Source organism: Sus scrofa, chromosome 6, assembly GCF_000003025.6.
Source record: "Sus scrofa isolate TJ Tabasco breed Duroc chromosome 6, Sscrofa11.1, whole genome shotgun sequence".
Lineage (NCBI taxonomy): Eukaryota > Metazoa > Chordata > Mammalia > Artiodactyla > Suidae > Sus > Sus scrofa.
The window spans coordinates 34,497,173-34,520,329 of NC_010448.4; the positions used below are offsets into that span (position 1 = coordinate 34,497,173).

Below are 23,157 nucleotides of genomic sequence, written 5' to 3' on the forward strand. Positions count from 1 at the left end.
AGAAATTGTATCCATTGATTAAGAAACTATATATACAGTCATCCCTTCGGATTCATGGGGGATTGATTTCAGGAGCCCCAGGGGATACCAAAATCCAAGCTGCTCAGATCCCTGATGTAGAATGGCAGTAGTGCAGTGAATATAGTCAGCTCTTTGTGTCTGCATTTGGCAAACCCACAGATACATAGGTCTGGGTATACTCACAAGGATGCAACAATTCTGTGGTGCACCAAGAGTGCAAACCTATAGTTAGAAACCAATGTGGAAGATAGCAGATGTGCATTCAGTTTTTTGTTTTGTTTTGTTTTGTTTTTTTGTCTTTTTGCTATTTCTTTGGGCCGCTCCCACGGCATATGGAGGTTCCCAGGCCAGGGGTTCATCGGAGCTGTAGCCACCGGCCTTCACCAGAGCCACAGCAACGCGGGATCCGAGCTGCGTCTGCAACCTACACCACAGCTCACGGCAACGCCAGATCGTTAACCCACTGAGCGAGGGCAGGGACCGAACCCGCAACCTCATGGTTCCTAGTCGGATTCGTTAACCACTGCGCCACGACGGGAACTCCGCATTCAGTTTTTATTTCTACCTTTTTCCTCAATGATTCATAAAAATAGTACAAATCTCCCAAAGTACAAGACATTGGTCACTTAGTTTAGGTTTTTTATTTTGTTTCATTTTTCTCTATGTAGAAGGTGCTACAAATTAATTAAGCTGCATGTTTTAAAAGATTCTCTCTTAAGGGTACAATTTGTATATAAAAACATCTTAAGCTTGTTAAATAGTTAGGTCTTTAAAATCATTACTTCAGTTTTCAGTGAAAAACATTAGCCCACTACAGATTCTTTCTGCATCTAAAGGGTTTCCTCTGGCTTCTGCTCCTTGACCAGTAGGTTTGTTTGTAGTAGAAATAAAATTGCCTTTTTCCCATATCTTCACAGAAAAGATCCAAGTGCTTTCTTTTCATTTCCTGTGACTGATTTTATTGCTCCCGGCTACTCCATGATCATTAAACACCCAATGGATTTTAGCACCATGAAAGAAAAGATCAAGAACAATGATTACCAGTCCATAGAAGAACTAAAGGTACTTTTTCTGTGTTGAAAACATAGGCTGAGCTATGCTACAAAGTAACATGTCAGTTCGGTTGAGAATAAGACTTTTCGACTTTTTGTAAGGATAACTTGATCCCCTTGCTGTACAGTGGGAAAAAAATAAATAAAATAAAAAAAAATAAATAAAAAATAAATTTTAAAAAAATAAAGACTTTTGGATCCTGTGTGTACAAAATCTTGGTAGAAATCTGCATGTCTGGTATTCAGGGTCTTTCTGAAGTTTATTTTAATGTCAAAATATATTTTTCTGTCATAGAAAACATTTTTGAGCTTGGTGATGGAAAACCAGACAAACTAACCCATTTTCTGTCTTTTATTATTTTGTGGATTTTGGTAAAATTTTGAATTTTGTGTGTTCTGCAAAGTATTTTCTCAAGCTGTAAGCTAAAAGATGTTTGGTTTTTAATTTTAGATCAATAGAGGTAAAATCAGTATTTTTTTAAATTAAAGTATAGTTCATTTACAGTATTAGTTTCAAGTATATAGCAAAGTGATTCAGTTACTTTTTTTTTCAGATTATTTTCCATTATAGGTTATTTAAAGACAGTGAATAAAATCTGTATTTTAAGGGAAGTTGATTTAGTTTCTTTTTCTAGACATTTTCTGATAAATTGGCTTATCCAGAAGAACCAAAACAAGTTTTAATTACATACGTTGAAAGTCATTTGCTCCCTGAGTTCACTTCACTATATGTTTAGCATATCTTTTTATGAAAATGAAATTAAAAACTTAACCTACAAGCTGCCAAGATGATATATCTCCCTAATATTATAGTTGAAATTTTTTCCATTTTTAAATAGCCTTGGTATGTGTTGGTTTCAGAGTTACACTTTTCATTTTAATGTTCCAGAGAAAAGGAATCCGTGGTTTTTTTAAAATTTGCTCTGTACCAAACCATCTCAAACATAACTGAACTGGTATAGATAATGTCTATCTTACCTAAGTTTTCTCTGTGTGAACATTATAGTGTTCACCTGACCCAAGGGCTAGACCCTAATCAGTTATAAAAGGAAAATAAAACAGCAAGCATTATCTTTATTTGGTCTCTCTTTTTTTTTTTTTCATCCATGTTGATCAGCTGAAATTTGTGACTAACACCAGCATTTAATGCTGTCTTTACTATCAGCTTGAATGTGTGAATAATATTTCACTTACTCTGAAAAACTGGAATTTTATTCAGAGAAATGCAGACTTCTCCCAGCTTTTCATCTGGTGAAAATTAGGCGAGAACTGTTTATTTCAGCATATTTCTGACCTTATTATTGCTTAATAGAAAATTTATTCACAGTTTTTTTTCCATTTTATGAATAATTTTTCTCTAGTCTTCCTCTTGTGATGACAGGAGGGAGAAGTATGCCCCCCTAAGTGTTTTGAGCAAATGTTTAAGATTTATCATGATTGAAACAAACATGTATTTTTAACTTTCTAGAGTTTTATACATTACTACATTTTTTTCCCTCAGGAAAATTCAGTAGCCTGATGTAATATTTATTAGCTTATCCAGTTCATTAGTTTGTTCAATTTTTATTGCTATTATTATTACATGAATGTATGCAGAAAGGTCATTCAGCCTTATGATTCATGGAATCTACAAATAGCCTTAACAGATCAGACCTGTAATCAATAGAGCAATCCATTTTCCTCTTGCCAGTTATACATAGGCCAGTGGTCATCTAGTGTCTCTCCTCACTTGCCCCTCCTTTTAAATATATAAATTATTACATATTTAATAATTCTTAATGAATGGAAGCTTTTCAGATTATCTGTAGCAAGAGTTCTTAACCTGGGGTCCTTTGGGTAGCCATGGATGAGCCTTTAGGCTGACCAGAAACTTCATAAAATTACATGAACATTTTTGTGTTCCCCTTTCTGTGTATGCTTGAGGAGTAGATCCATAGAGTCCATCATACTCTTAGGGATCCAGGACCTAACTTATTAGAGACATGGCCAAGAACTGAGGATGCACACGTACTACATCTACTTCAATACCAAATATATTCATGACCCTTAAGTCAGTCTTCTCAGATGCTTCTAGGTAATATTCACTCTACCAGTTTTCATTACATTACATGTTCTGAGCTGCCCTAGTTATTAAATAGTGTGGCTTGAATGTTTTGTTTGAGATTTGGAGGAGGAGTTTGGGAGTCCTTATTGCTGGGTTTTTATCATTTTAACTTAGTAAGGCCTTGACATAATCACTCTCACATTTATACAATGTAAAATTTTCTTAACCATGAAAATACGCAGTGAGATTGAGTTCTCTAGCACATGTGCATACTTTGAAATTTGAACCATAAGTACCCTTTTGATAATTTGCCTACTCCAGTTACATGTTGTAACTCCTTGAGGTTGTATGGGTTTATTTCACATTGGCATGATTTTGCAACATTCTGCACATTATGTTTAGCTTATAATAGTATGCAAACACTTAAAATTACTGTAAATGTTATGCCATTTTTGGTCAGTTAATTTGAATTTGGTAGGAAATATTGTGATAACTTAGCATTGTCCCAGTTTTCAGTCAAGTTCTGAAATAAAGTTCTTAATTTATAAGTGTAAAATAAACATGTTTGTTTTAAAACTAAAAATAGGATTTCCCTTGCGGCACAGAATGTTAAGGATCTGGCCTTGTTGCTGCAGTGGCTTGGGTTGCTGCTCTGGGGCAGGTTCAGTTCCTGGCCTGGGATCTTCCGCATGTGGCCAAAAAAAGAAAAAAACTAAGAATAATGTTTTTTAATTAAATAAACTACTCAAGTTAAAATTATTAAATGTAAGAAGTATTCTAATTTTTTTTTTTTTTTCCTTTTTAGGGCCGCACCTGAAGAATATGGACGTTCCCAGACTAGGCATCGAATTGGAGCTGCCACTGCCAGCCTACTCCACAGCCACAGCACCACCAGCTCCGAGCCACATCTGCAACCTACACTGTAGCTGATGGCAACACCAGATCCTTAACCCACTGAGTGAGGCCAGGGAACGAACCCACATCCTCATGGATACAAGTTTATTTCCACTGAGCCACAACAGGAACTCCTCTCTTTTATGTCTGCAGTAAGATTATACTGAGGAATTCCATTTTAAAGTTTCTCTCGGAATCAAAAGTTTATGTAGTTTCTCTAGAATATTAAAGAATTTATAAAGGAATGTAGTGGGATGTTTTATTTATTTATTGTCTATTTAGGGCCACACCATGGCATGTGGAAGTTCCTAGGCCAGGGGTCGAATCAGAGCTGTAGCCACCTGCCTACACCACAGCCACAGCAATGCCAGATCTGAGCCTCATCTGCGACTTACACCACAGTTCACGGCAACGCCAGATCCTTAACCCAGTGGGCAAGGCCAGGGATTGAACCCATGTCCTCATGGATACTAGTCGGGTTTGTTACCGCTGAACCACAGCAGGAACTCCTGTAGTAGGGTATTTAAATTGATTTAGCCGTATTTGTTTTAGTGACTTTTAAAACTTAATAAATTGCTGTTAATGTTTAGTAAACAATAAAAGATTAGATTTTCTGTTGTTTTTTGGGTTTTTTGTTTTTTGCTGTTGTTTTTAGTTTTGAGGAGCTACATGATTTCAAACTGGGATAGGAAGGCACTTTGTTTTGTTTTAATGCATTTCCTTCTTAATATTTTCTCTGCAGGATAACTTCAAATTAATGTGTACTAATGCTATGATTTACAACAAACCGGAGACCATTTATTATAAAGCTGCTAAGAAGCTGTTGCACTCAGGGATGAAAATTCTTAGCCAGGTAAAGGAAATTCTTTGTCATAAATAATAATTTATTGTAAAATCTATATCCCTTTGTTTTTTGGTCATAGTGATACAGATCCAATACAATACTGGTTTTATTTTAAAGGCTGGTCATATTTAAGTAGGAAATATTAAATGAAAAAAAGAAGAAAATTAAAGCAGGAAGATTCTCATTTGGAATTGATAAATAGTGGCATTCACTTATTTAGAAACTGTCAAATTGGTATTCACTAGATAGACTTGTATTTGCTGTGAAAGAAACATCAACCTGAATTCCAGAATGGGATAGATTCGATGAATTATGAGACTTTTTAGGAGGAAAGCTACTTCGCTTTTGTAAGGATGGAGTCTACTGTTCTCCTTCAAGTAGAAAGAAACTAAATGTACAAATGAGCAGTAACTTGGAATTTTCTCAAAGCCACCTCCCCGCAGGAGCAGACTCTCCCTTAAAGGACAAGAAGTGGTGTGTAGTAAGGCATTTGAGATGGGAGAAACATGTGCAAAGACATGGACACATCATCATCAAGCTTCAGGAGGGAGCTTAAATTTGATAACTTGTTCAAAACAGATACTGTAAATAGAAGCAGAGCGTTACAGGAGTGGCATCGCTGAATGATGGCTGACAGAAGATCTCGAAGGGTAAATTGAGGTGATTGATGGCATTAATCTGCTGGGAGCAAAGGAGAGCTCACAAGATTAAGTCACATCTTTTGAGGTTTTGCTCATGGTTCCACGTAGGATAGAAAATTAACTGAGATAATCCTGGCCTCTTGCCCTGGCAGGAAGTCAGAGGACTCTCAGCCCTTTTCCACCAATGTGTGGACCTTGGGCAAGACTGACCACTCGGGACCTCAGTGTTCTCATCTGGAGAGGAAAAGGTTTAGTCTGAGATCTCCAAGGTAATTACTAGCATCAGTATGCTGATTCTCAGCAAGAACTAGAGTAGGGAGGAGAGCAAGAAGAACAGATAGGAGAAGGATTTTGCAAAGAAGAAATGAGTGGCTACAAGGCCTAGGAAGAAGGAAGAGAAATCAGAATCAAGGGCTTGAGCTGAGAGTCGGAGGTTAGAGGATAGTAGAAGTGAGTCCTGTGTAAATGCACATGGTTTGCCATTTTTATGGTGATCAGTTGTATCACAGTTTTACATTTGAAGAATTGCCTTGGTGTGCAGATGTCTGAGTGTCTGTGTGCTTGGCTCTGAAAGATTCTTGGATTCACTTAACTAGGAAAAGAAAAACATTTGGATTGATGATCATTCTTGCACTCCTAATATTTAGACAACATCAGTTCCCACCCTTTCCTAAAGACTTGGGAAGCTGTAATGTAAGCCAGTTACCATCTTTGGCAAAGTCTTCAGAGGAAAGGGAAATATAAAATGTTTATCCCACTCTTTGCAGCAAGACTGAGAATCCAAAACCAAGCCATATTCTAGGTTTTAAAACCTGCAAATATTTGTTATTTCTGAATTTGAAGTAAAACTGCGCCCAGCAAATACAGTCCTTAGTCACTACAAAATATGTACATTGAATTTTTAGGATAAGTTTTTATTTGCAGACGTAACATATCCGAAGTAAATTTATCAATTCTGATTTACCAGTTTTCTCACCTTTAACTAGTGTAGTTAATATAACATACAAAAGATTCCAGTATCTCTTGCATTTTACAGGGGGTGGGAGGGCTGGAAGCACAGAAAATAAACTTTCTTCTCCACTTTCCCTTTTCTCTCTCTGTTGTCTTCCTTTTTTTCAGATCTCTTCCTGTTGAGGAGCCCTACCCATCCTGTGTTATAGCTTCCTGTTGACTGTTCTCTCCACCCTAGATGGGAGGGATCCTTACAACAGTGATTTTTACACATTTAAATTTAGACCTTCTAAGTCACTCTTCTAATAGCACATCTCCCAAGAGAGCCCAGTGCACCCTTCCATGAATGGTGTCTTTTTACAGATAACTGGTTTTGAATGTTCAGTGTAAAAATTGTAGAGCAGTTCATTCATCATTTTTTTCACATACAAATAGTGATTGTTAGTGGATATATTATTTTTACAAAGAAATGGAATATGTAGAATAACTTATGACCTCCTAAATAAATACCAAATGCTGCATTATAGTATAAATTTGTAGTATAGTGGCTTTGGATCAGAGTAATGGAGATTCAAGTCCTGGCTCTGTCAAGATGCTCTGTGACCCCAGACAGGCCATGTAACCTTTCTCAGCCTTTTTCCGGTCACATAAAATGGCCTAACAATAGTGCTTACCTCATAGAATTTTGCCCGGTGTGTGGGTAAGTACTCACTAGGTGTTAGCTATTATCAATGGCAAGGAATCAAGCCTTCTTAGTCATTTTCAAAATCGAGAATTGATAAACTGTGCTGATTTGAAGACATTCGAATTACCAATAAAGAAAGACACTGCTTCTGGAATAAAGTCAAACTCAGCTTTTTTCCATGACTTATGTTGAAATCCAGAAGATTTCTCTAATTGAACGATTTTAATTTTATACATGTTGTGTTTTTTTTAAATCCCCAAATGTTCTTAATGTAGATTCTGCTTTATAAAATTCTACAATGGAAATTAAAAGGTTACTGAGAACTTTGTAGAGTTCCCATTGTGGCTCAGCTGGTTAAGAACCCGACATAGTGTCCATGAAGATGCAGGTTCAAGCCCTGGCCTTGCTCAGTGGGTTAAAATCCAGCATTGCCTCGAGCTGCTGCATAGGCGTAAGATGTGGTTTGGATCTGGTATTAGCTGTGGTTGTGGCGTAGGCTGGCAGCTGCAGCTCCAATTTGACCCCTAGCCTGGGAGCTTACATGTGCTGCAGGTGTGGCCCTAAAAAGAGGGGGGGAAAAAAGTTACTGAGAACTATGTGATCTAAGCCCATTCATTTAGCCAACATTTATTGAATACCTACGACAAGCCAACCTCTGTTTCACGTACTAAAAATAAAAAAGTAAGAAATGGCTAAAGTGACATACACAGGGGGAAACACAAATGGTCAGTAAAGGCGTAAGAAGTAACCACACACTAGTATTTTTAAAGTATGTATTAAGACCTGTTTTAACAGTCAAATCAGCAGTTTTTTAAAATGGTATTCAGTTTGCCATGGATTCAGAGAAAATTTCAAACACTGGTGAAACTTTCAGATAAAGTTGTATAAATTGATACAACTTTTCTGGAAGGCGGTTTGGCAGTAAATATCAAAAGCCTTAAAAATACTCATTTTCTCTGACCTAGGGTTTTCACTTCTAGGATTTATCCTGAAGAGATAGAGACTCCTAAAGACATTTATTTATAATAGTGGAAACTTGGAAATAAGCTAAATGTCCAATAGGAAGCTGTTAATTAAACCATGGAAGGCACATGGGATGAAATACTATAAATTTGCTTGTTACAGAATGTTCAGGATAATTCCCGTTTGCTAATATTTGTGCAATGCTTAGAAAAAATACGAGATTGATAAACCCGTTAAGACTTTTCCTCTCTGGAGAATAAATTAACAAGATTTTTCTTTTCTCCTCTACCCATATCTTTGTCTACAACAAAATATATTACTTAAATGGTTTGAAGATTATTTTAGAATGCAGTCCAATAAAAATATCAGGGTCTTTTTTCTTGAGGCTCTCCCAGTCTGCACTGCTAACACAGCAGAGTATGATGAGGGAAGGCCCCATCGTGAGAGACAAGAGTCCTGGTCTTAGTCACTGGTTCTGTGACCTTAGGTGAGTCATTTAGCATTTCTGGGCTATATTGTTATTTGAATGACCTCTGTCCTTTCCATTCTTAGTGTCTGTTCTGCAGAAGTCTTCCATGCTGTCGTAGGCAGCCCTAAGGAGACTGCACTCCGTGTTTTATCCAGTGATGAGGACGCTCAGAGTTACAAGGCAGAGCAGTCGCTAGAACAAATCTGCCTCTTGAACATTTCTTCAGAAACTTCAAGCCCTTTAACCGTGATGAAAATTTCACAGCATATCAATGCAGTGGAAAATTCAGCACATGTTTCACAGAATAGAAATAACATTTCTTTGGTCAGAACATTTTGCACTCTGAGGAAGTAGCTGTGCTAACCCCCTTTAACCCTCTTTTATGCTCCTTGAGGCGTATTTTCATGCAGAGAAAAAGGCCAGAGTCATCAGTGGTCATCCCAGGATACCAGAAGCTTCACATGTTGACATGTTCCAGGTTTTACACACCTGAGAAAGAGAAAGTAATCTGTTCAATGTAAAATCTGAACATGCCATTAAATGAAATTTTACTTTTTAAATTTAGTACTGGAAAGTATGCTTAATCTTTATTCACACTTTCTCTTCTATGAATTTTTAATGATGCAGTAAAGTTACAAAATATTCTCATATGTTGGAAATTATCTGAGTTGAAGGAAGGGACGTTACTGTCCTCGTTCCTGAATACTCTACTCCGTTGGTATAATTACATTTAATTGGTTTTTCTTCCCTAGTTAATGACAGGATAAGTACAAACTCTGGTGGGGGAAAAAAAATGCTTCACTTTAAAAATGGGGTGACAAACATGCAATAAGAATATTCTTGAATATTTTCAGGAGCGAATTCAGAGCCTGAAGCAGAGCATAGACTTCATGGCAGACCTGCAGAAAAGTCGAAAGCAGAAAGATAGAGCAGACACCTCGCCGAGCGGGGAGGACAGCGGCTGCTGGCCGAGGGAGAGGGAGGACTCCGGAGACACTGAGGCACAAGGCTTCAAGAGCCCCAATAAGGAAAATAAAAAGTAAAGAATCTTTGCAATATTAAGGTTAAGCTTCTTTGTCAGTCCGGTGACGGGGGAAATACTGAGTGGAGGCCTGCCTTGGGTCTGTGGTTGGTTGGGTTTGTGGTGAAAGTCCGTTTTGGTGATGTGATACCCCTCTTCTGCTACAGAGCACTGTGTGGGATTGTCCAAACACAATTCCAAAAATAGTTCTGAATGTGTATTCTTTATGAAAGTAATTTGAAAGCCAGCAAGTTATCTTTAGAGGGTCATATTGTTAGTGAATTTATTTTAATAGAACTATTTGTTTAAGAAAAAAAAGCATGTATTCATTACCTCATTCCACAAAGGAGTTGAGACAGTACTTAAGCCTAAGCACAGTTAAAGCTACTTTATAAACACATGGCTGTCACTGAGATGTGTGCATGTTTTCCACTCAACGTCAGCTAGTAGGATCAGTAATGAACCACTGGTCCTTCCAGGCAGCAGCTGGTGTGGCTGGACACGGTCCTGCTCATACCATTGCCCACCAGCCCCGACGCCCAGCACCTCGCCGACAGCTCTGGGAGAGGGTTTCAGCAGCTTGGATGTTTGCTGTCATAATGCAAAGAAAGTAAACTTGTGCCAAAGTTTTTGTTTTATTTCTAAGGTTTATACGTTTTATTCTTTTTTTTCTTTCTTTTTTTGGGGGGGTAGGGGGGAGTGGGGAGGAGGGAGGCACTTATGGCATGTGGAAGTTCCCAGGCCAGGGATCTAACCCATGCTGCACTTGTGGCCTGTGCCATGGCTGCCACAATGCCAGATCCTTAACCTGCTGCTCCACAAGGGAACTTCTAGGTTTATATGTCTGTGTGTGTGCATTGGCCAGGTTTATGCATTTTAAATATATGTTTATTTTAAATTTAAATTTTAAAAATTGAACTTAAAAAAACAAACTGTAAATAAAATAAAGCAACAAGTTCCCATTGTGCCTTAGCAGTAACAAACCCAACTAATATCCATGAGGACAGAGGTTCAATCCCTGGCCTTGCTCAGTAGGTTAAGGATCCAATGTTGCTGTGAGCTGTGGTGTAGGTCACAGACTCAGCTCGGATCTGGTGTGGCTGTGGCTGTGGCTTAGGCCGGGCCACTGTAGCTCCAATTTGATCCCTAGCCTGGGAACTTTCATATGCTGCAGGTTCAGCCCTTAAAAAAAAAAAAAATTGTGCATCCCTCTCCCTTTAAAATATATTTGAGGTAAAATTCATTTCTGTGAATGTACTAAGAAAAATGTTTAAAGCAGATAACACTGGACAAAAAAAGGGAGTAAACTACCCAGCATACTTGGTTTGTTTGCTTTACTGCTTGTATAATATTAGGGCCCCTTACCAGGCCATTAAGGAACAGTGTTTTAATTAGTGCCAGTAGTGCAAATTTTTCCACTTTAGTTGTATTCATATTTGGAATTACATTTTAATGTTTTCATCTTTTCTTTTTTTACTTAGTATTAATGTGTGTTTTCAGGAAAGACAAAGATGTGCTTGAAGATAAATTTAAAAGCAATAATTTAGAAAGAGAGCAGGAGCAGATTGACCGCATTGTTAAGGAATCTGGAGGAAAGCTGACCAGGCGGCTGGTTAATAGTCAGGTGATGAAGCTTTTTCATTTTTTACATAACCTACTGATTCAGGTTGTCTGAAACTTTTCATTTTTAAGTTGCTTGTGTACTTCCAGTCTGTATCTGCCATAGTGCTCTTCAGGACAGCATTCACAGAAGAAAAAGTAATATATTTGTTTTTAAAGTACATAATATTGTCCTCACTTGACGGATGAAGGGGTTTGGGATAGGTGTTTTTTTAAGTGATGTTAATACGTTCTGAAGTTGGAAAATGAAGCACGTACTTTAAGCTTACCAGAAAACATTTACATACCGGTCTTTTGCACTCATACTGTTTAGCACATTGGCTTTAAGACCAGATGAATTCATATATGACTTGGGGCAAGTCACTCCCCTTCCCTGGCCTTTAGTATCCTTTTTTAATAGAGTGAGCAGAATCTGTGGCCTTAAGGACCCACACAGCTCTTTAAAAATCTGAGATGTCGCTAACCTTCATTTCTTTAACCCATCAGCTCCTATGTACGTGGAGACAAGTGTGAAAGTTGATGACTGAGTACAGGTGATAGCCACCTGTAATATTGGTTAGACTAAACATATATGAGTTACATATATGATATACAAAACTTTATGCCATTTGAATACTTTGGGTCATTGCAGTGTGAATTTGAAAGGAGAAAGCCAGATGGAACAACAACATTGGGACTTCTCCATCCTGTGGATCCTGTTGTCGGAGGTAGGTTGACAGAATTACACTGTGCATGAGCTTGATGCTAATTTGGCAATGAACAGTAGCCTTGGTTAACGTTTTAAAGCAGCAAGTCTGAATATTGCTAAACCCAACTGTGTCATTATCCACAAAGAACTTCCCTAGGCCTGTGTATTTCATGCTAACAGCTAGCCTAACTTTATTTCATCCCAAAATAGGTACTATAGATCACTTTCTTTAAAATATAAAAGTTCCTGGAATATCATACCTACCATTAACAAAGCCAAAATACTAAGCAGTAACTTCTAGCTCTGGTTTTAAGAGACTGTGGTATAAAGGTCCAGTTATTTCTTGAAGTAGCTTAAAACCCTCAGATTATGGCATAGTAAATTTAATTGGCTTTTTTTTTTTTTTTTGTCATTCGTCTTTTTAGGGCCGCACCTGTGGCATATGGAGGTTCCCAAGCTGGGGATTGAATTGTCACGGTAGCTGCCAGCCCACGCCTCAGCCACAGCAACGCAGGATCCAAGCCATGTCTGCGACCTACACCACAACTCATGGCAATACCAGATCCTTAACCCACTGAGCAGGGCCAGGGATCGAACCTCATGGATACTAGTCAGGTTCGTTAACCACTGAGCCACAATGGGAACTCCTTAATTGGCTTTTTAATTTCAGAGAATAAAATGAACATATATGCCATGTAGTACCTTAATAGTAATGAAATAATACATAGTTAATGACATTATGTCTTTCACTGTGGTTGATGAAGTTTTTATAATGGTTGAGAATCACTGTCATATTTATATTTTTCTCAAAAGATATTTTAATGGAGATAGTATAGGGAATATTTTAAAATTTGATGTAAGAATGGGAATTTTTTGTCATCCAACAGGGGAGTAAATCATGTATTGTGATAAGCAAATATGAGTGTGTTAATTTATTTTATAAATATCTATTTTTATACCACTGTTAGGGGAGAGAGAATTGGAGATACAAAAATGAATAATGACAGAATGCCTGCACGTGGCTGAGATCCAGCGTGGCTGTGATGCAAGCTGGCAGCTGCAGGTCCGATTAGACCCCTAGCCTGGGAACTTCCGTATGCCACCGGTGTGGTCCTTAAAAAGAGAGTACTCCAGTACTCCAGAGTTTATTGTTTGCTGTGAGCAAGGCACTCTCTACGGAGCTTGAAGTGTACAAAGGGGGGCAAAGCAGGAAGAGCCAAGTCCCTTCCTCTTATGTTCTGTGGGGTGAGGGAAAGGAGGACACAAAAAAGAATCATGTGAAGAGATGGTGACTTGTCTACTGCGAATCTGTTCATCAGAGTAACAGCACAGCAGAGTAGTAAGTAACAGGAGATGTACCTGTCTAGTGTCTGGGGGTCAGACACGGCTTTTTGAAGAGATGTTTGGGTTGAGCCCAAAATGGTGAGTAAGGGATTGGGAAATGGCAGGTCAAAGGAAAAAAAAAAAAAACCTTGAAGCAGAGAAGAGGAAGAGCTTGATGCATTTTAAGACTGAACAGGGAGTTCCCGTCGTGGCGCAGTGGTTAACGAATCCGACTAGGAACTATGAGGTTGCGGGTTCGGTCCCTGCCCTTGCTCAGTGGGTTAACGATCCGGCGTTGCCGTGAGCTGTGGTGTAGGTTGCAGACGCGGCTCGGATCCCGCATTGCTGTGGCTCTGGCGTAGGCCGGTGGCTACAGCTCCGATTCAACCCCTGGCCTGGGAACCTCCATATGCTGCGGGAGCGGCCCAAGAAATAGCAACAACAACAACAAAAGATGAAAGACAAAAAGACAAAAAAAAAAAAAAGAAAGACTGAACAGGCAAGCCTATCAGTGTACTCTTTTAGCCTTGCATTCCACTCATGAAATGCTGAAGAAGGAAAACATTATTAGTCTCCTTAACTTAGAAGAAAAGGAACTAGTGGTTGGTTTTCAAAGTGAAGGTCATTTTTTACTTTCACTTGAAGTTTTCATAGTAGAATCTTTCAGAGTCTCAGGTCAAAGAAAAGGCCACAGTTTTCAGAACATTGCTCTTTCTAGTGTATCTGTGGTGAAAATTTGGTGATAAGAGCTACAACTAAATTGACTTAGGTGACCCCTCAAGATCTGCCCCTTTCTTTGTACCTGGGGTTCTGGTCTCTGCTCTTGGTCTGGTTCTCGGGGTTTCCTGGAGGCATTAGGAAATGCCTCACCCTTAGAGCAGCTGACTTGACTGCTAACACTTAAAGCAGCTCCCCTGGGAGGCCAGTTGACTGGTTTAAGATGGAGGATGCCCCAGTTGACGTCTCAGTTTCATCCTCTTGGTTGGAGGTACCATTATCAATTAGGACACCAAATTCCAGACTGCTTATTACCAAGCAAAGTCTGATGTACACATTTGAAGTTTCTCACAAGTGTGTTTATTTTATCTCAGTGATCACCCGTGCAAGTGGACGCTGTTCCAGGGTCATGTTACAAAACTGAGATCTTCTTCAGGAGAAAACACCCTTTCTGTTGGATTTTGCCAGAGACCACATTTTCTTGTGCTTGGCCTTGATTCTTATTCTTGCATCACAGATTTCCATTGTCATTACAGGGGTTCATTCCTCGTTTGCAGCTCTCACATCTTTAAGGGCTGTTCTTCCCTGTACTACAAGTCTGCCTCTTGTAGAGATTAATTTATCCTGAATATAAGTGCTTTTCTTTAATGAGGTATCTTCCCTCACTCAGTCTTTTATTTGACCTTTTCTACTGGTTTACTTCCATCATCTTAACATTAAAAGGACCAACTTTTAATGTTTTTTTAAAGTGAAGTGCAACATGATTATAAAGAATTTCAGGGAGTTCCCGTCGTGGCGCAGTGGTTAACGAATCCGACTAGGAACCATGAGGTTGCGGGTTCGGTCCCTGCCCTTGCTCAGTGGGTTAAGGATCCGGCGTTGCCGTGAGCTGTGGTGTAGGTTGCAGACACAGCTCGGATCCCGTGTTGCTGTGGCTCTGGCGTAGGCCGGTGGCTACAGCTCCGATTCGACCCCTGGCCTGGGAACCTCCATATGCCGAGGGAGCGGCCCAAGAAATAGCAACAACAACAACATCAACAACAAAAAAGACAAAAAAAAAAAAAAAAAAAAAAAAAAAAGAATTTCAGGAGGCAACAGAGCGTAATGAAAAGGACCAGACTTGGGTTCCTGCCTTTCTCAACTCAGATTGTCTTATGTTAAAAATGGGTATAGTGAGGCCGCCCAGAGTCACATAGACTCAGACTCAGACACTGCAGAGCACCTGGTGGCTCGCTACCACATACACTTCCTCCACCGTGCTCCGTCTTATATTTTAGAGCCAGGCTACTGCCCTGTGAGACTGGGCATGACAACTGGAAGACTGCAGTCTGGGGTGAATACTTTGCAGGGGTTCAAAGAAGATAAAAGGAACAAAGTAACTCCAGGTAAGGCTCCCACATGGTGGTGGTTTTTTCTTTTCTCTCTTTCAGGGAATAGGGGGAAGATGCATAATTACCATGAATTGCTTTATACACTAACTCTCTTTATGATATTTTTGCAACATTAGTTAGCTGTTTTTTTAAGGAGAAACAGAAGGAGTTCCTGCTATGGCACAGTAGGTTAAGGATCCAGCTGCTCAGGTCATTGGCGAGGTGTAGCTTCAGTCCCTGGCCTGGCTCAGTGAATTAAGAATCTGGCATTGCCACAGCTGTGGCATAGGTCACAACAGCAGCTCAGATTCAGTCCCTAGCCCAGGAACTTCGTATGCTATGGGTACGGCCAAAAAAAAAAAAAAAAGGAAGAAACTAGAAAATCAGTATTAATGTTCCAAATGAGTCTTGTGATTTCTTTCCCCTTTGTGGGGAAAAATTCACTTGAATTGCAACTTCATTAATAATAATTAAAAAAAATAGAATGACATACAAGTTAAAGCATAGTATTGTAATTTTTGTTGTTTTTTTAATCAACAGTGTTATACTTGAATTATGGACCCTACAGTTCTTATGCGCCACATTACGACTCCACATTTGCAAATATCAGCAAGGACGATTCTGATTTAATCTATTCAACCTATGGAGAAGACTCTGATCTCCCAAATGATTTCAGGTGAGCCACCAGTTCATCAGTATTCTGAGTGCTACATTGTCCTAAAATAGAGATACATATAAGTAATCTATCAACACAGTTATTCAAATGGTAGAAAATGTGTCTAGCAGTTTTTTTAATTGACATTAATTAAATAGACCTGTAGTTATCATCATTCTTTAGTGGAAACTAAATACTTTAAAAAGAGAATGTATCTCCCTAGTATTTTCTGATGGTGGTATGTGCAGTACTTTAATTCTTGCAAAAATATCTTTAAAGATGCTATCTACCTCAGCTTGCTAAAGTTCAGGAGCTTGTTGCTTCACAATGTTGATGTGCCACTTGTTCTTCTGTAACATTTTTGTGTGGCAGTGAGTTGTTCCAAACTTGATCGGTTTGGGAAGCCGCAGCATATTTTCCCCAGGATCAGAGGGGGACATGGTTCGATTCCTAAGGCAGCCGTAACAATCGCAGCTGCACTCAGCCGTCCCTTATTCCATGTTTCTGTGGGAAGATCACTTTCCGTGTTGTGTAGGGTACTGAGTACTTTGCATCCCATCAACTTAATGAGATTTTGTCCTGGTTTACTGGGATTCTGGCTCGGGGTGGGACACTGAGCTTGGGTTATTCCTTCTTGGCATTGGAACCTTGTTAACTTCATTATGTGTAAGAATTTACTCCATAGATTAGCCAATCTCTTGGTCTTTCTGACAAAGAGGGGATTGTTCACTTTTATACATGTATGGTGGTGGTGGTGGCAGTGTTTTTACAGGGCAGAGGTCCTTAAGTCAGAGACTGACTCTGGTTTAAGATCAAGGTATTTGTATCCTTTAGACCTCTTCTCACCAGCTTGAACAAGTTCCTTCTGGATTATTCATACACGCATTCTACAAATAGGCATTGCATGTTCCTTATGTTCCAGGCAATTCTTCTAGATGCTGGGGGTTTCCACGGGGGAACAATGCTGTCATCAGATGATGACAGGGGTTTTGAAGAAAAGTAAAAACACAAAGGAAGATAGTGGCTAGGATTGAGAGAGGGGTGCAGCTTTAAATAGGATAGTCAGGGAAGGCTTTGCTAAGTGAACTTGGAGCAAAAACTAAAGAAGCAAACATAGCTGTCTTCCAAAAGAAGAGCGTTCTGGCCAGTGGAATAACTGTGCAAAGGCCCTGAGGTGGGAACCTGCCCTATACCTTTAAAGAACAAGAAGAGCGGTCAGGGGCAGAAAGAGTATAGGTAGATCTTTGCAAGGACTTGGAGTCTTATTCTAAGTGAAATGGGAAAATATTGGTGGATTTTGAGCAGGGTAGTTACTGAATCTGGCTTATCATTGTAAAAGGATCGCTGTGGCTGCGGTGTGGAAAACAGATTGCGGGTGGTAAGGGAGGAAACGGGAGCTGCTGTCAAGATCCAAGTGAGAAATGGACCGTGGAGGTGGCAGCTGAGGTGCTGAGAAAGGGCCAGTGGTCAGCCAGTCGGGTCTCTTGACTGGTCGAAATGGGGCATGAGAGTGAGAAGTCCAGGACTCCACGGTTTTAGACAGAGCCTAGAAAGATGACATTGCTGTTTACTGACAAGGGGAAGATTTTAGATTGAGCAACTCAATTTTGGACGTTTTGAGAAGCCCATTAGAGCTCCCCATGGAGCTGTCCAAAAAGTACAGTCCAAACCAGAGGTGTAACTTTGAGAGGTTTCAGTACACATGAGAGTCGTGAGTGACTGCAGTCGCCTGAGGGAGGCAGTGAAGGGAGGAGCAAAGAGCCCTGCTGACTGAGCCCGGGACCCCGTCCTCACCGAGGTCTTGTTTTTCCTTGAAGGTTTCCACAGGAGCATCTCCTTTTCACCGTGTTCTTGATATTGTTTAATTCCGTCCTGATCCCTGGTAAATACGTCAGTAGTGCTGTGCCTAGGTGGAAGGTGTCACACCGTGGTGTGTGAACCCAGGGTGTCTGGTGAAACAGCGGGCTGTAACAGGGAGATTACGCCAGTGGAGGTGATTTATGTGAAAGTGACTTTCCTAACACTCTTTTTTCAGCATCCATGAGTTTTTGGCCACATGCCAAGATTATCCATACGTTATGGCAGATAGTTTACTGGATGTTTTAACAAAAGGAGGACATTCTAGAACCCTGCAAGAGTCCGAGACGGTAAGAATGCTGCTCAAGAAACAGGGTGATTTGTCATTGGCTCTCAAGTGTTAGTCATCACTGTTATGAAACCATGGGATTAACCACTGTGACAGCTGGACTCCATTCCGCTGAAAAGACAGCCCAGCCCGGGTGGAGACCATGGGTGGAGGACAATGAACGGAAACGAGTAACTCGGCCACTAGGATCTGTGAGGCCAGAAGATTGTCATTATCGCCTCATCTTGAGAACGTAGGAATCAGAAATGGGGGTTATAACTCAAGAAGTCAGCTCATGTTATGTACCCTAACAAAAAAAGGAAGTCTTACTCACTTGAAACTGAGTCGACTAAAATGATAGGGAATGTCTTTTTCCTTATTATGCAGTAACAGCAGTGGCAGAGCCTTAAGTGAAAAAGTAAAAAGCTTTCTCACTGCTGTCTTTTATTAATACTTTAAACTATCTGGGATAATTCAGAGACTTGGCTCAAAGATTAGAACCAGAAAATGTTCCTTCTGGTATGGAGGAGAGTTCATCTCCAGAATGTCCTTGTCACTGTAATTAGATGAACCCTGTCTCCTCTGGGTCATAACTCTTCCTCGTGGCTCTGACTGTATTTGTCTTGTCCTCTGCCCTCACTGTACCTGTCATTTGGTTACCCGTCAGCAGAGCTGAGTCAGCACCTGAGGTTCAGTGAGAACTAAATATATATATATTTGCCACACCTGCAGCAAATGGAAGTTCCTGGGCCAGGGATCAAATCCGAGCCACAGCTATGACAGCGCCAGATCCTCAACCCACTGACCTTAACTCTCACTAAGCTGGGCTGGGGTTCAAACCCTCACTTCCACTGCAGTTGGATCCTTAACCCACTGTGTCACAGTTCGTTTTTTGTCCTTTTGTCTCTTCTAGGGCTGCATCCTCGGCATATGGAGGTTCCCAGGCTAGGGGTCCAATCGGAGCTGTAGCCTCCAGCCTATGCCAGAGCCACAGCAAAGCCAGACCCACAGCTCATGGCAACGCCGGATCCTTAACCCACTGAGCAAGGCCAGGGGGATCAAACCCGCAATCTCATGGTTCCTAGTCGGATTCGTTTCTGCTGCACCACGACAGGAACTCCTCACACAGTATTCTCAAAATGCAAATAATTATATCTAATTCATTTTTGTTTTAAAAATTATATTTTAATCATGTTCTTATTCCTTTTATCTTGCCATGAAATTCTTGATATTTTTCTATTTTCCTTGTATATATCTTTTAATAAAGTGTTTTTCTTTCTCCTTATAGTCATCACCTGAAGAGGAAGGCCAGCCTAGGACACTTGACACAGCAAAAGAAATGGAGGTGATTATATTTTTTTATTGTATTTTATTCTTTATTTCTTGTTTCATTGTTATTGTTTTTGGCCCATAGCATGCAGAACTTCACGGGCCGGGGATCAAACCCATTCCACAGCTATAACCAGAGCCACAGTAGTGACGATGCCAGATCCTTAACCTGCTGAGCCATAACAGAACTGCTGTATTTCATTCTTTATAAGAAATATTTAAATAGAGAATAAGCTAAAAAGCGTAAATGATAAAGCTTTTTTTTTTTTTCCCCCCATGTGGGGGTTCTCAGGCCACGGATCAAACCCTTACTACAGCAGTAACAACACTGGATCCTTAACCTGCTGAGGTTACCAGGGAACTCTGAAAGTTTTTATTTTAAAAGAAAAATATGAGTTCCTGTCGTGACTCAGGAGAAACAAATCTAACTAGTATCCATGAGGACACAGGTTCGATCCCTGGCTGTGCTCAGTGGGTTAAGGATCCAGCATTGCTGTAAGCTGTGGTGTGGGTCCCTCTGTTGCTGTGGCTGTGACGTAGGGCAGCAGCTACAGCTCTAATTGGACCCCTGGCCTGCGAACCTCCATATGCCGCAGGTGGGGCCCTAAAAAGCAAAAAAAAGAAAAAGAAAGAATCTTAAGAATGGGAAGGAAAGCTGGGCAAGAAGTTTATAGAGTAGAGTTGTAAGGCCCCGGCTGAAATGGCAGTCAGTATGCACTGATACCATTTTCTGCACCACACACTTTTAGCTCATATGTACACAGAGAAATTGGGTGATCAGACTGTTTGAGCTCGGAGTGCATACCGCAGTTGAAACAGAACCCTTAACTTTTGGTTACTTGTTATCAGGATTGATCTCTTCCTACAAAGCAGCGTTGGGGTTATGGAAACTCTGGGTCTTGTGATTCCAAAAATAAAACACTCTTTTTAGGATTTTGTTTCTTGCTTGCAATTCTGACAGTCTGGCTTTGGGGCCAGGAGGAGGCCCAGGAAGTATCTCGTGTTTGAGGTCTGTTGTAGAGGAGTGCCACTGTGTAGACTGAAAGATTGCCTGTGAACCTCAGAAACATGCAGCACTGTGATAATCAACAAAATCTTCACAGTGTAGGCAGGCAGTAACGAAGCCTTTATCTTTGGAGTAGTGATTAAAAAGGAAAAAAAAAAAATGCGGATTGTGTAAGACTCACTATTCCATTACAGAGAAGTGTGGATTTGTGGACACTGTTGCCAGGATTTGGAAATGGCATTCTAAAGGTTGTTATAGGCATCAGAATTATAACAATAAGTAAGACAACTCAGTTAATAAACACAAACCGTCTTACTAATTTCTCGTTCTAGCACTGTTAGGGCTTAGCAAACTGAATTTTTTTTTTTTTTTTTTTTTTTTTTTAAAGCTGGTTGCAGACATCGAGCCAGCAGGCTATTTAGACTCCAGTAATCAGGACAGGCTCATAGCACTGAAAGCAGTGACAAACTTTGGAGCTCCCGTGGAAGTTTTTGACTCTGAAGGTGAGTGTCTCCAGAAGGTTTGAAAGAAATTCTTCATGACCCAGGCACTCAAGATTGAATGTCACGCTAGCACAGAGCAGCATGGCCACTCTCTACAGGAGCATCTTGGCCGGCCATGCTTCAGTGAAGAGAAAGCCTGTCTGCAGTGTTGCTTTCTTGAGGGGAATCACTCCCTTGAGGAGAGAAGACTAACCAACAACTAGCAAAACCCCAGAGCATAGTACTCAGTTTATTGCACAAGATCGGAGAGACGTTAAGTCCATGCTGTAAGTTGTTTTTCTTACCACACAGAAGCCGAAGTGTTCCAGAGGAAACTCGATGAGACCACCAGACTGCTCAGGGAGCTCCAGGAGGCCCAGAATGAGCGTCTAAGCACCAGACCGCCTCCCAACATGATCTGTCTCTTGGGTCCCTCGTACAGAGAAATGCATCTCGGTACGTTGCGCCTCTGGTAGGAGGAGAAGCAGGGGGCTTAAAGGGAAACCTTCCCAGGAGTGACACAGCTATAAAGTAACCACGAAAGACCACCATGGACAGTTGATTTTTTGCATGTATATGTTTATTGGGCTTTTGATTTTTTTTTTTTTTTTTCAGTTATCTAAAGGAAACACATTTCAGTACCTTAAACTATTTTTATGTTGATTTTTTTTTTTTTTTTTTTCTAGCTGAACAGGTGACCAATAACCTTAAAGAACTGGCACAGCAAGTAACTCCAGGTGATATTGTCAGCACGTACGGAGTCCGAAAAGCAATGGGGATTTCCATCCCCTCCCCGGTCGCTGAGAACAACTTTGTGGATTTAACAGAAGGTACGTGCCTGTGTCTCGGGAGAGCAGAGGGCTCGATGTGAGTGAAGGGACTATCAGCCGTCTCCCCCCAAGTAACATCGGCAAAGTTGGGCCTCTTTGTGTTAATAATGCATGAGCTGTTTTAGTTTTACTTCCATCGTGTCTAAAGACTAAATGAAGATTTCACACATTCACAGAAAAAGCTCCAGTTATGCACCTAGTCTTTAACCTTGAACATGGTAAAAAAGGACTGTCAGCAGTTACTCTTCATCTTCACATCCCTTTTTTTTTTTTTTAAGGGCCGTACCTGTGGCACATGGAACTTCCCAGGCTAGGGGGCAAATGCAGAGCTGCTGCTGCCAACCTACACCACAGCTTGTGACAACACTAGATCCTTAACCCACTGATCGAGGCCAGGATTGAACCCGTGTGTTCATGGATGCTAGTCGGGTTCGTTACCACTGAGCCCCAGTGGGAACTCCTTCACATCCCTCTTTTAATTAAAAGGAAAAGAGTGCTGAATGAAGGGTTTTTTTGGTTTTTTTCCCCAGATTTTGAAGAACCTAAAAAGACTGATGTTACTGAGTGTGGACCTGATGGGATTTGAAGCTAACTGGTATTTGATTATATATTATGTACATATTTTTTTTCACTCTTAACTTGGAAATGCTTTTCAGAAGATATTAAATATTTGTAAATTGTGTTTTTAATTAAACTTTGGAACAATTTTAATGTTCCAGAGATTGGGCTTCTATTAGGTAATAAAGCTGAACCTGGGACTGTGAGCTGTATTGTGCATCTCAGCTAAGTTACCCCTTTGCCTTTCCCTGGGGCTGAACTTCAGGATGAAGTGATAGAGAAAAGCTTGGTAATGAAGCAGCCTTTTTCATGACCCTCCATTGAAAGAAGTTTCCCCCAAATTGGGAGTTCCCATTGTGGTTCAGCAGAAACAAATCTGACTAGCATCCATGAGGCTGCAGGATTGATACCTGGCCTTGCTCAGTGGGTTAAGGATCCCGTGTTGCCAAGAGCTGTGGTGTAGGTTGCAGATGCAGCTCGGATCTGACAATGATGTGGCTGTGGTATAGGCCAGCGGCCACAGCTCCAATTCAACCCCCTAGCCTGGAAACCTCCACGTGCCACAGGTACAGCCCTAAAAAGACAAAAAAGGTTTCCCCCAAATCATTTAAATCCCTCATTTCCCATATTTGCTATGCTTCTCATTAAGGAAATTATAACCAAATGGTTCCTAACTTACTAGATTTCACCTTGGTGTTTTATTCAAAAAGTGGCCTGGTTGGAGTTCCCGTCGTGGCTCAGTGGAAACGAATCTGACTAGTATCCATGAGGATTCAGGTTCGATCCTCTGGTTAAGGATCCAGCGTTGCCATGAGCTGTGGTGTAGGTCACAGACATGGCTTGGATCTGGCGCTACCGCGGCTGTGGCG

At 40.5% G+C, this 23,157-nt stretch overlaps 1 protein-coding gene across 2 annotated transcripts in view; it reads left to right on the forward strand.

Annotated features, from left to right (window-relative positions):
- The window catches only part of BRD7 (bromodomain containing 7), a 41,615-nt gene extending 19,165 nt beyond the window's left edge, over nucleotides 1-22,450 (forward strand). The window contains exons 5-17 of one of the 2 annotated variants that reach the window (XM_021094213.1): nucleotides 939-1,083; nucleotides 4,754-4,864; nucleotides 9,419-9,603; nucleotides 11,086-11,209; nucleotides 11,837-11,912; nucleotides 15,211-15,318; nucleotides 15,844-15,979; nucleotides 17,994-18,105; nucleotides 19,372-19,428; nucleotides 20,807-20,921; nucleotides 21,213-21,356; nucleotides 21,587-21,730; nucleotides 22,261-22,450. In XM_021094213.1, the coding sequence (XP_020949872.1) occupies nucleotides 939-1,083; nucleotides 4,754-4,864; nucleotides 9,419-9,603; nucleotides 11,086-11,209; nucleotides 11,837-11,912; nucleotides 15,211-15,318; nucleotides 15,844-15,979; nucleotides 17,994-18,105; nucleotides 19,372-19,428; nucleotides 20,807-20,921; nucleotides 21,213-21,356; nucleotides 21,587-21,730; nucleotides 22,261-22,316 (1,513 nt within the window). In that variant the 3' untranslated portion in view covers nucleotides 22,317-22,450. The remainder of the gene's footprint in view (nucleotides 1-938; nucleotides 1,084-4,753; nucleotides 4,865-9,418; nucleotides 9,604-11,085; nucleotides 11,210-11,836; nucleotides 11,913-15,210; nucleotides 15,319-15,843; nucleotides 15,980-17,993; nucleotides 18,106-19,371; nucleotides 19,429-20,806; nucleotides 20,922-21,212; nucleotides 21,357-21,586; nucleotides 21,731-22,260) is intronic. The other variant, XM_021094214.1, reaches the window with a different exon arrangement.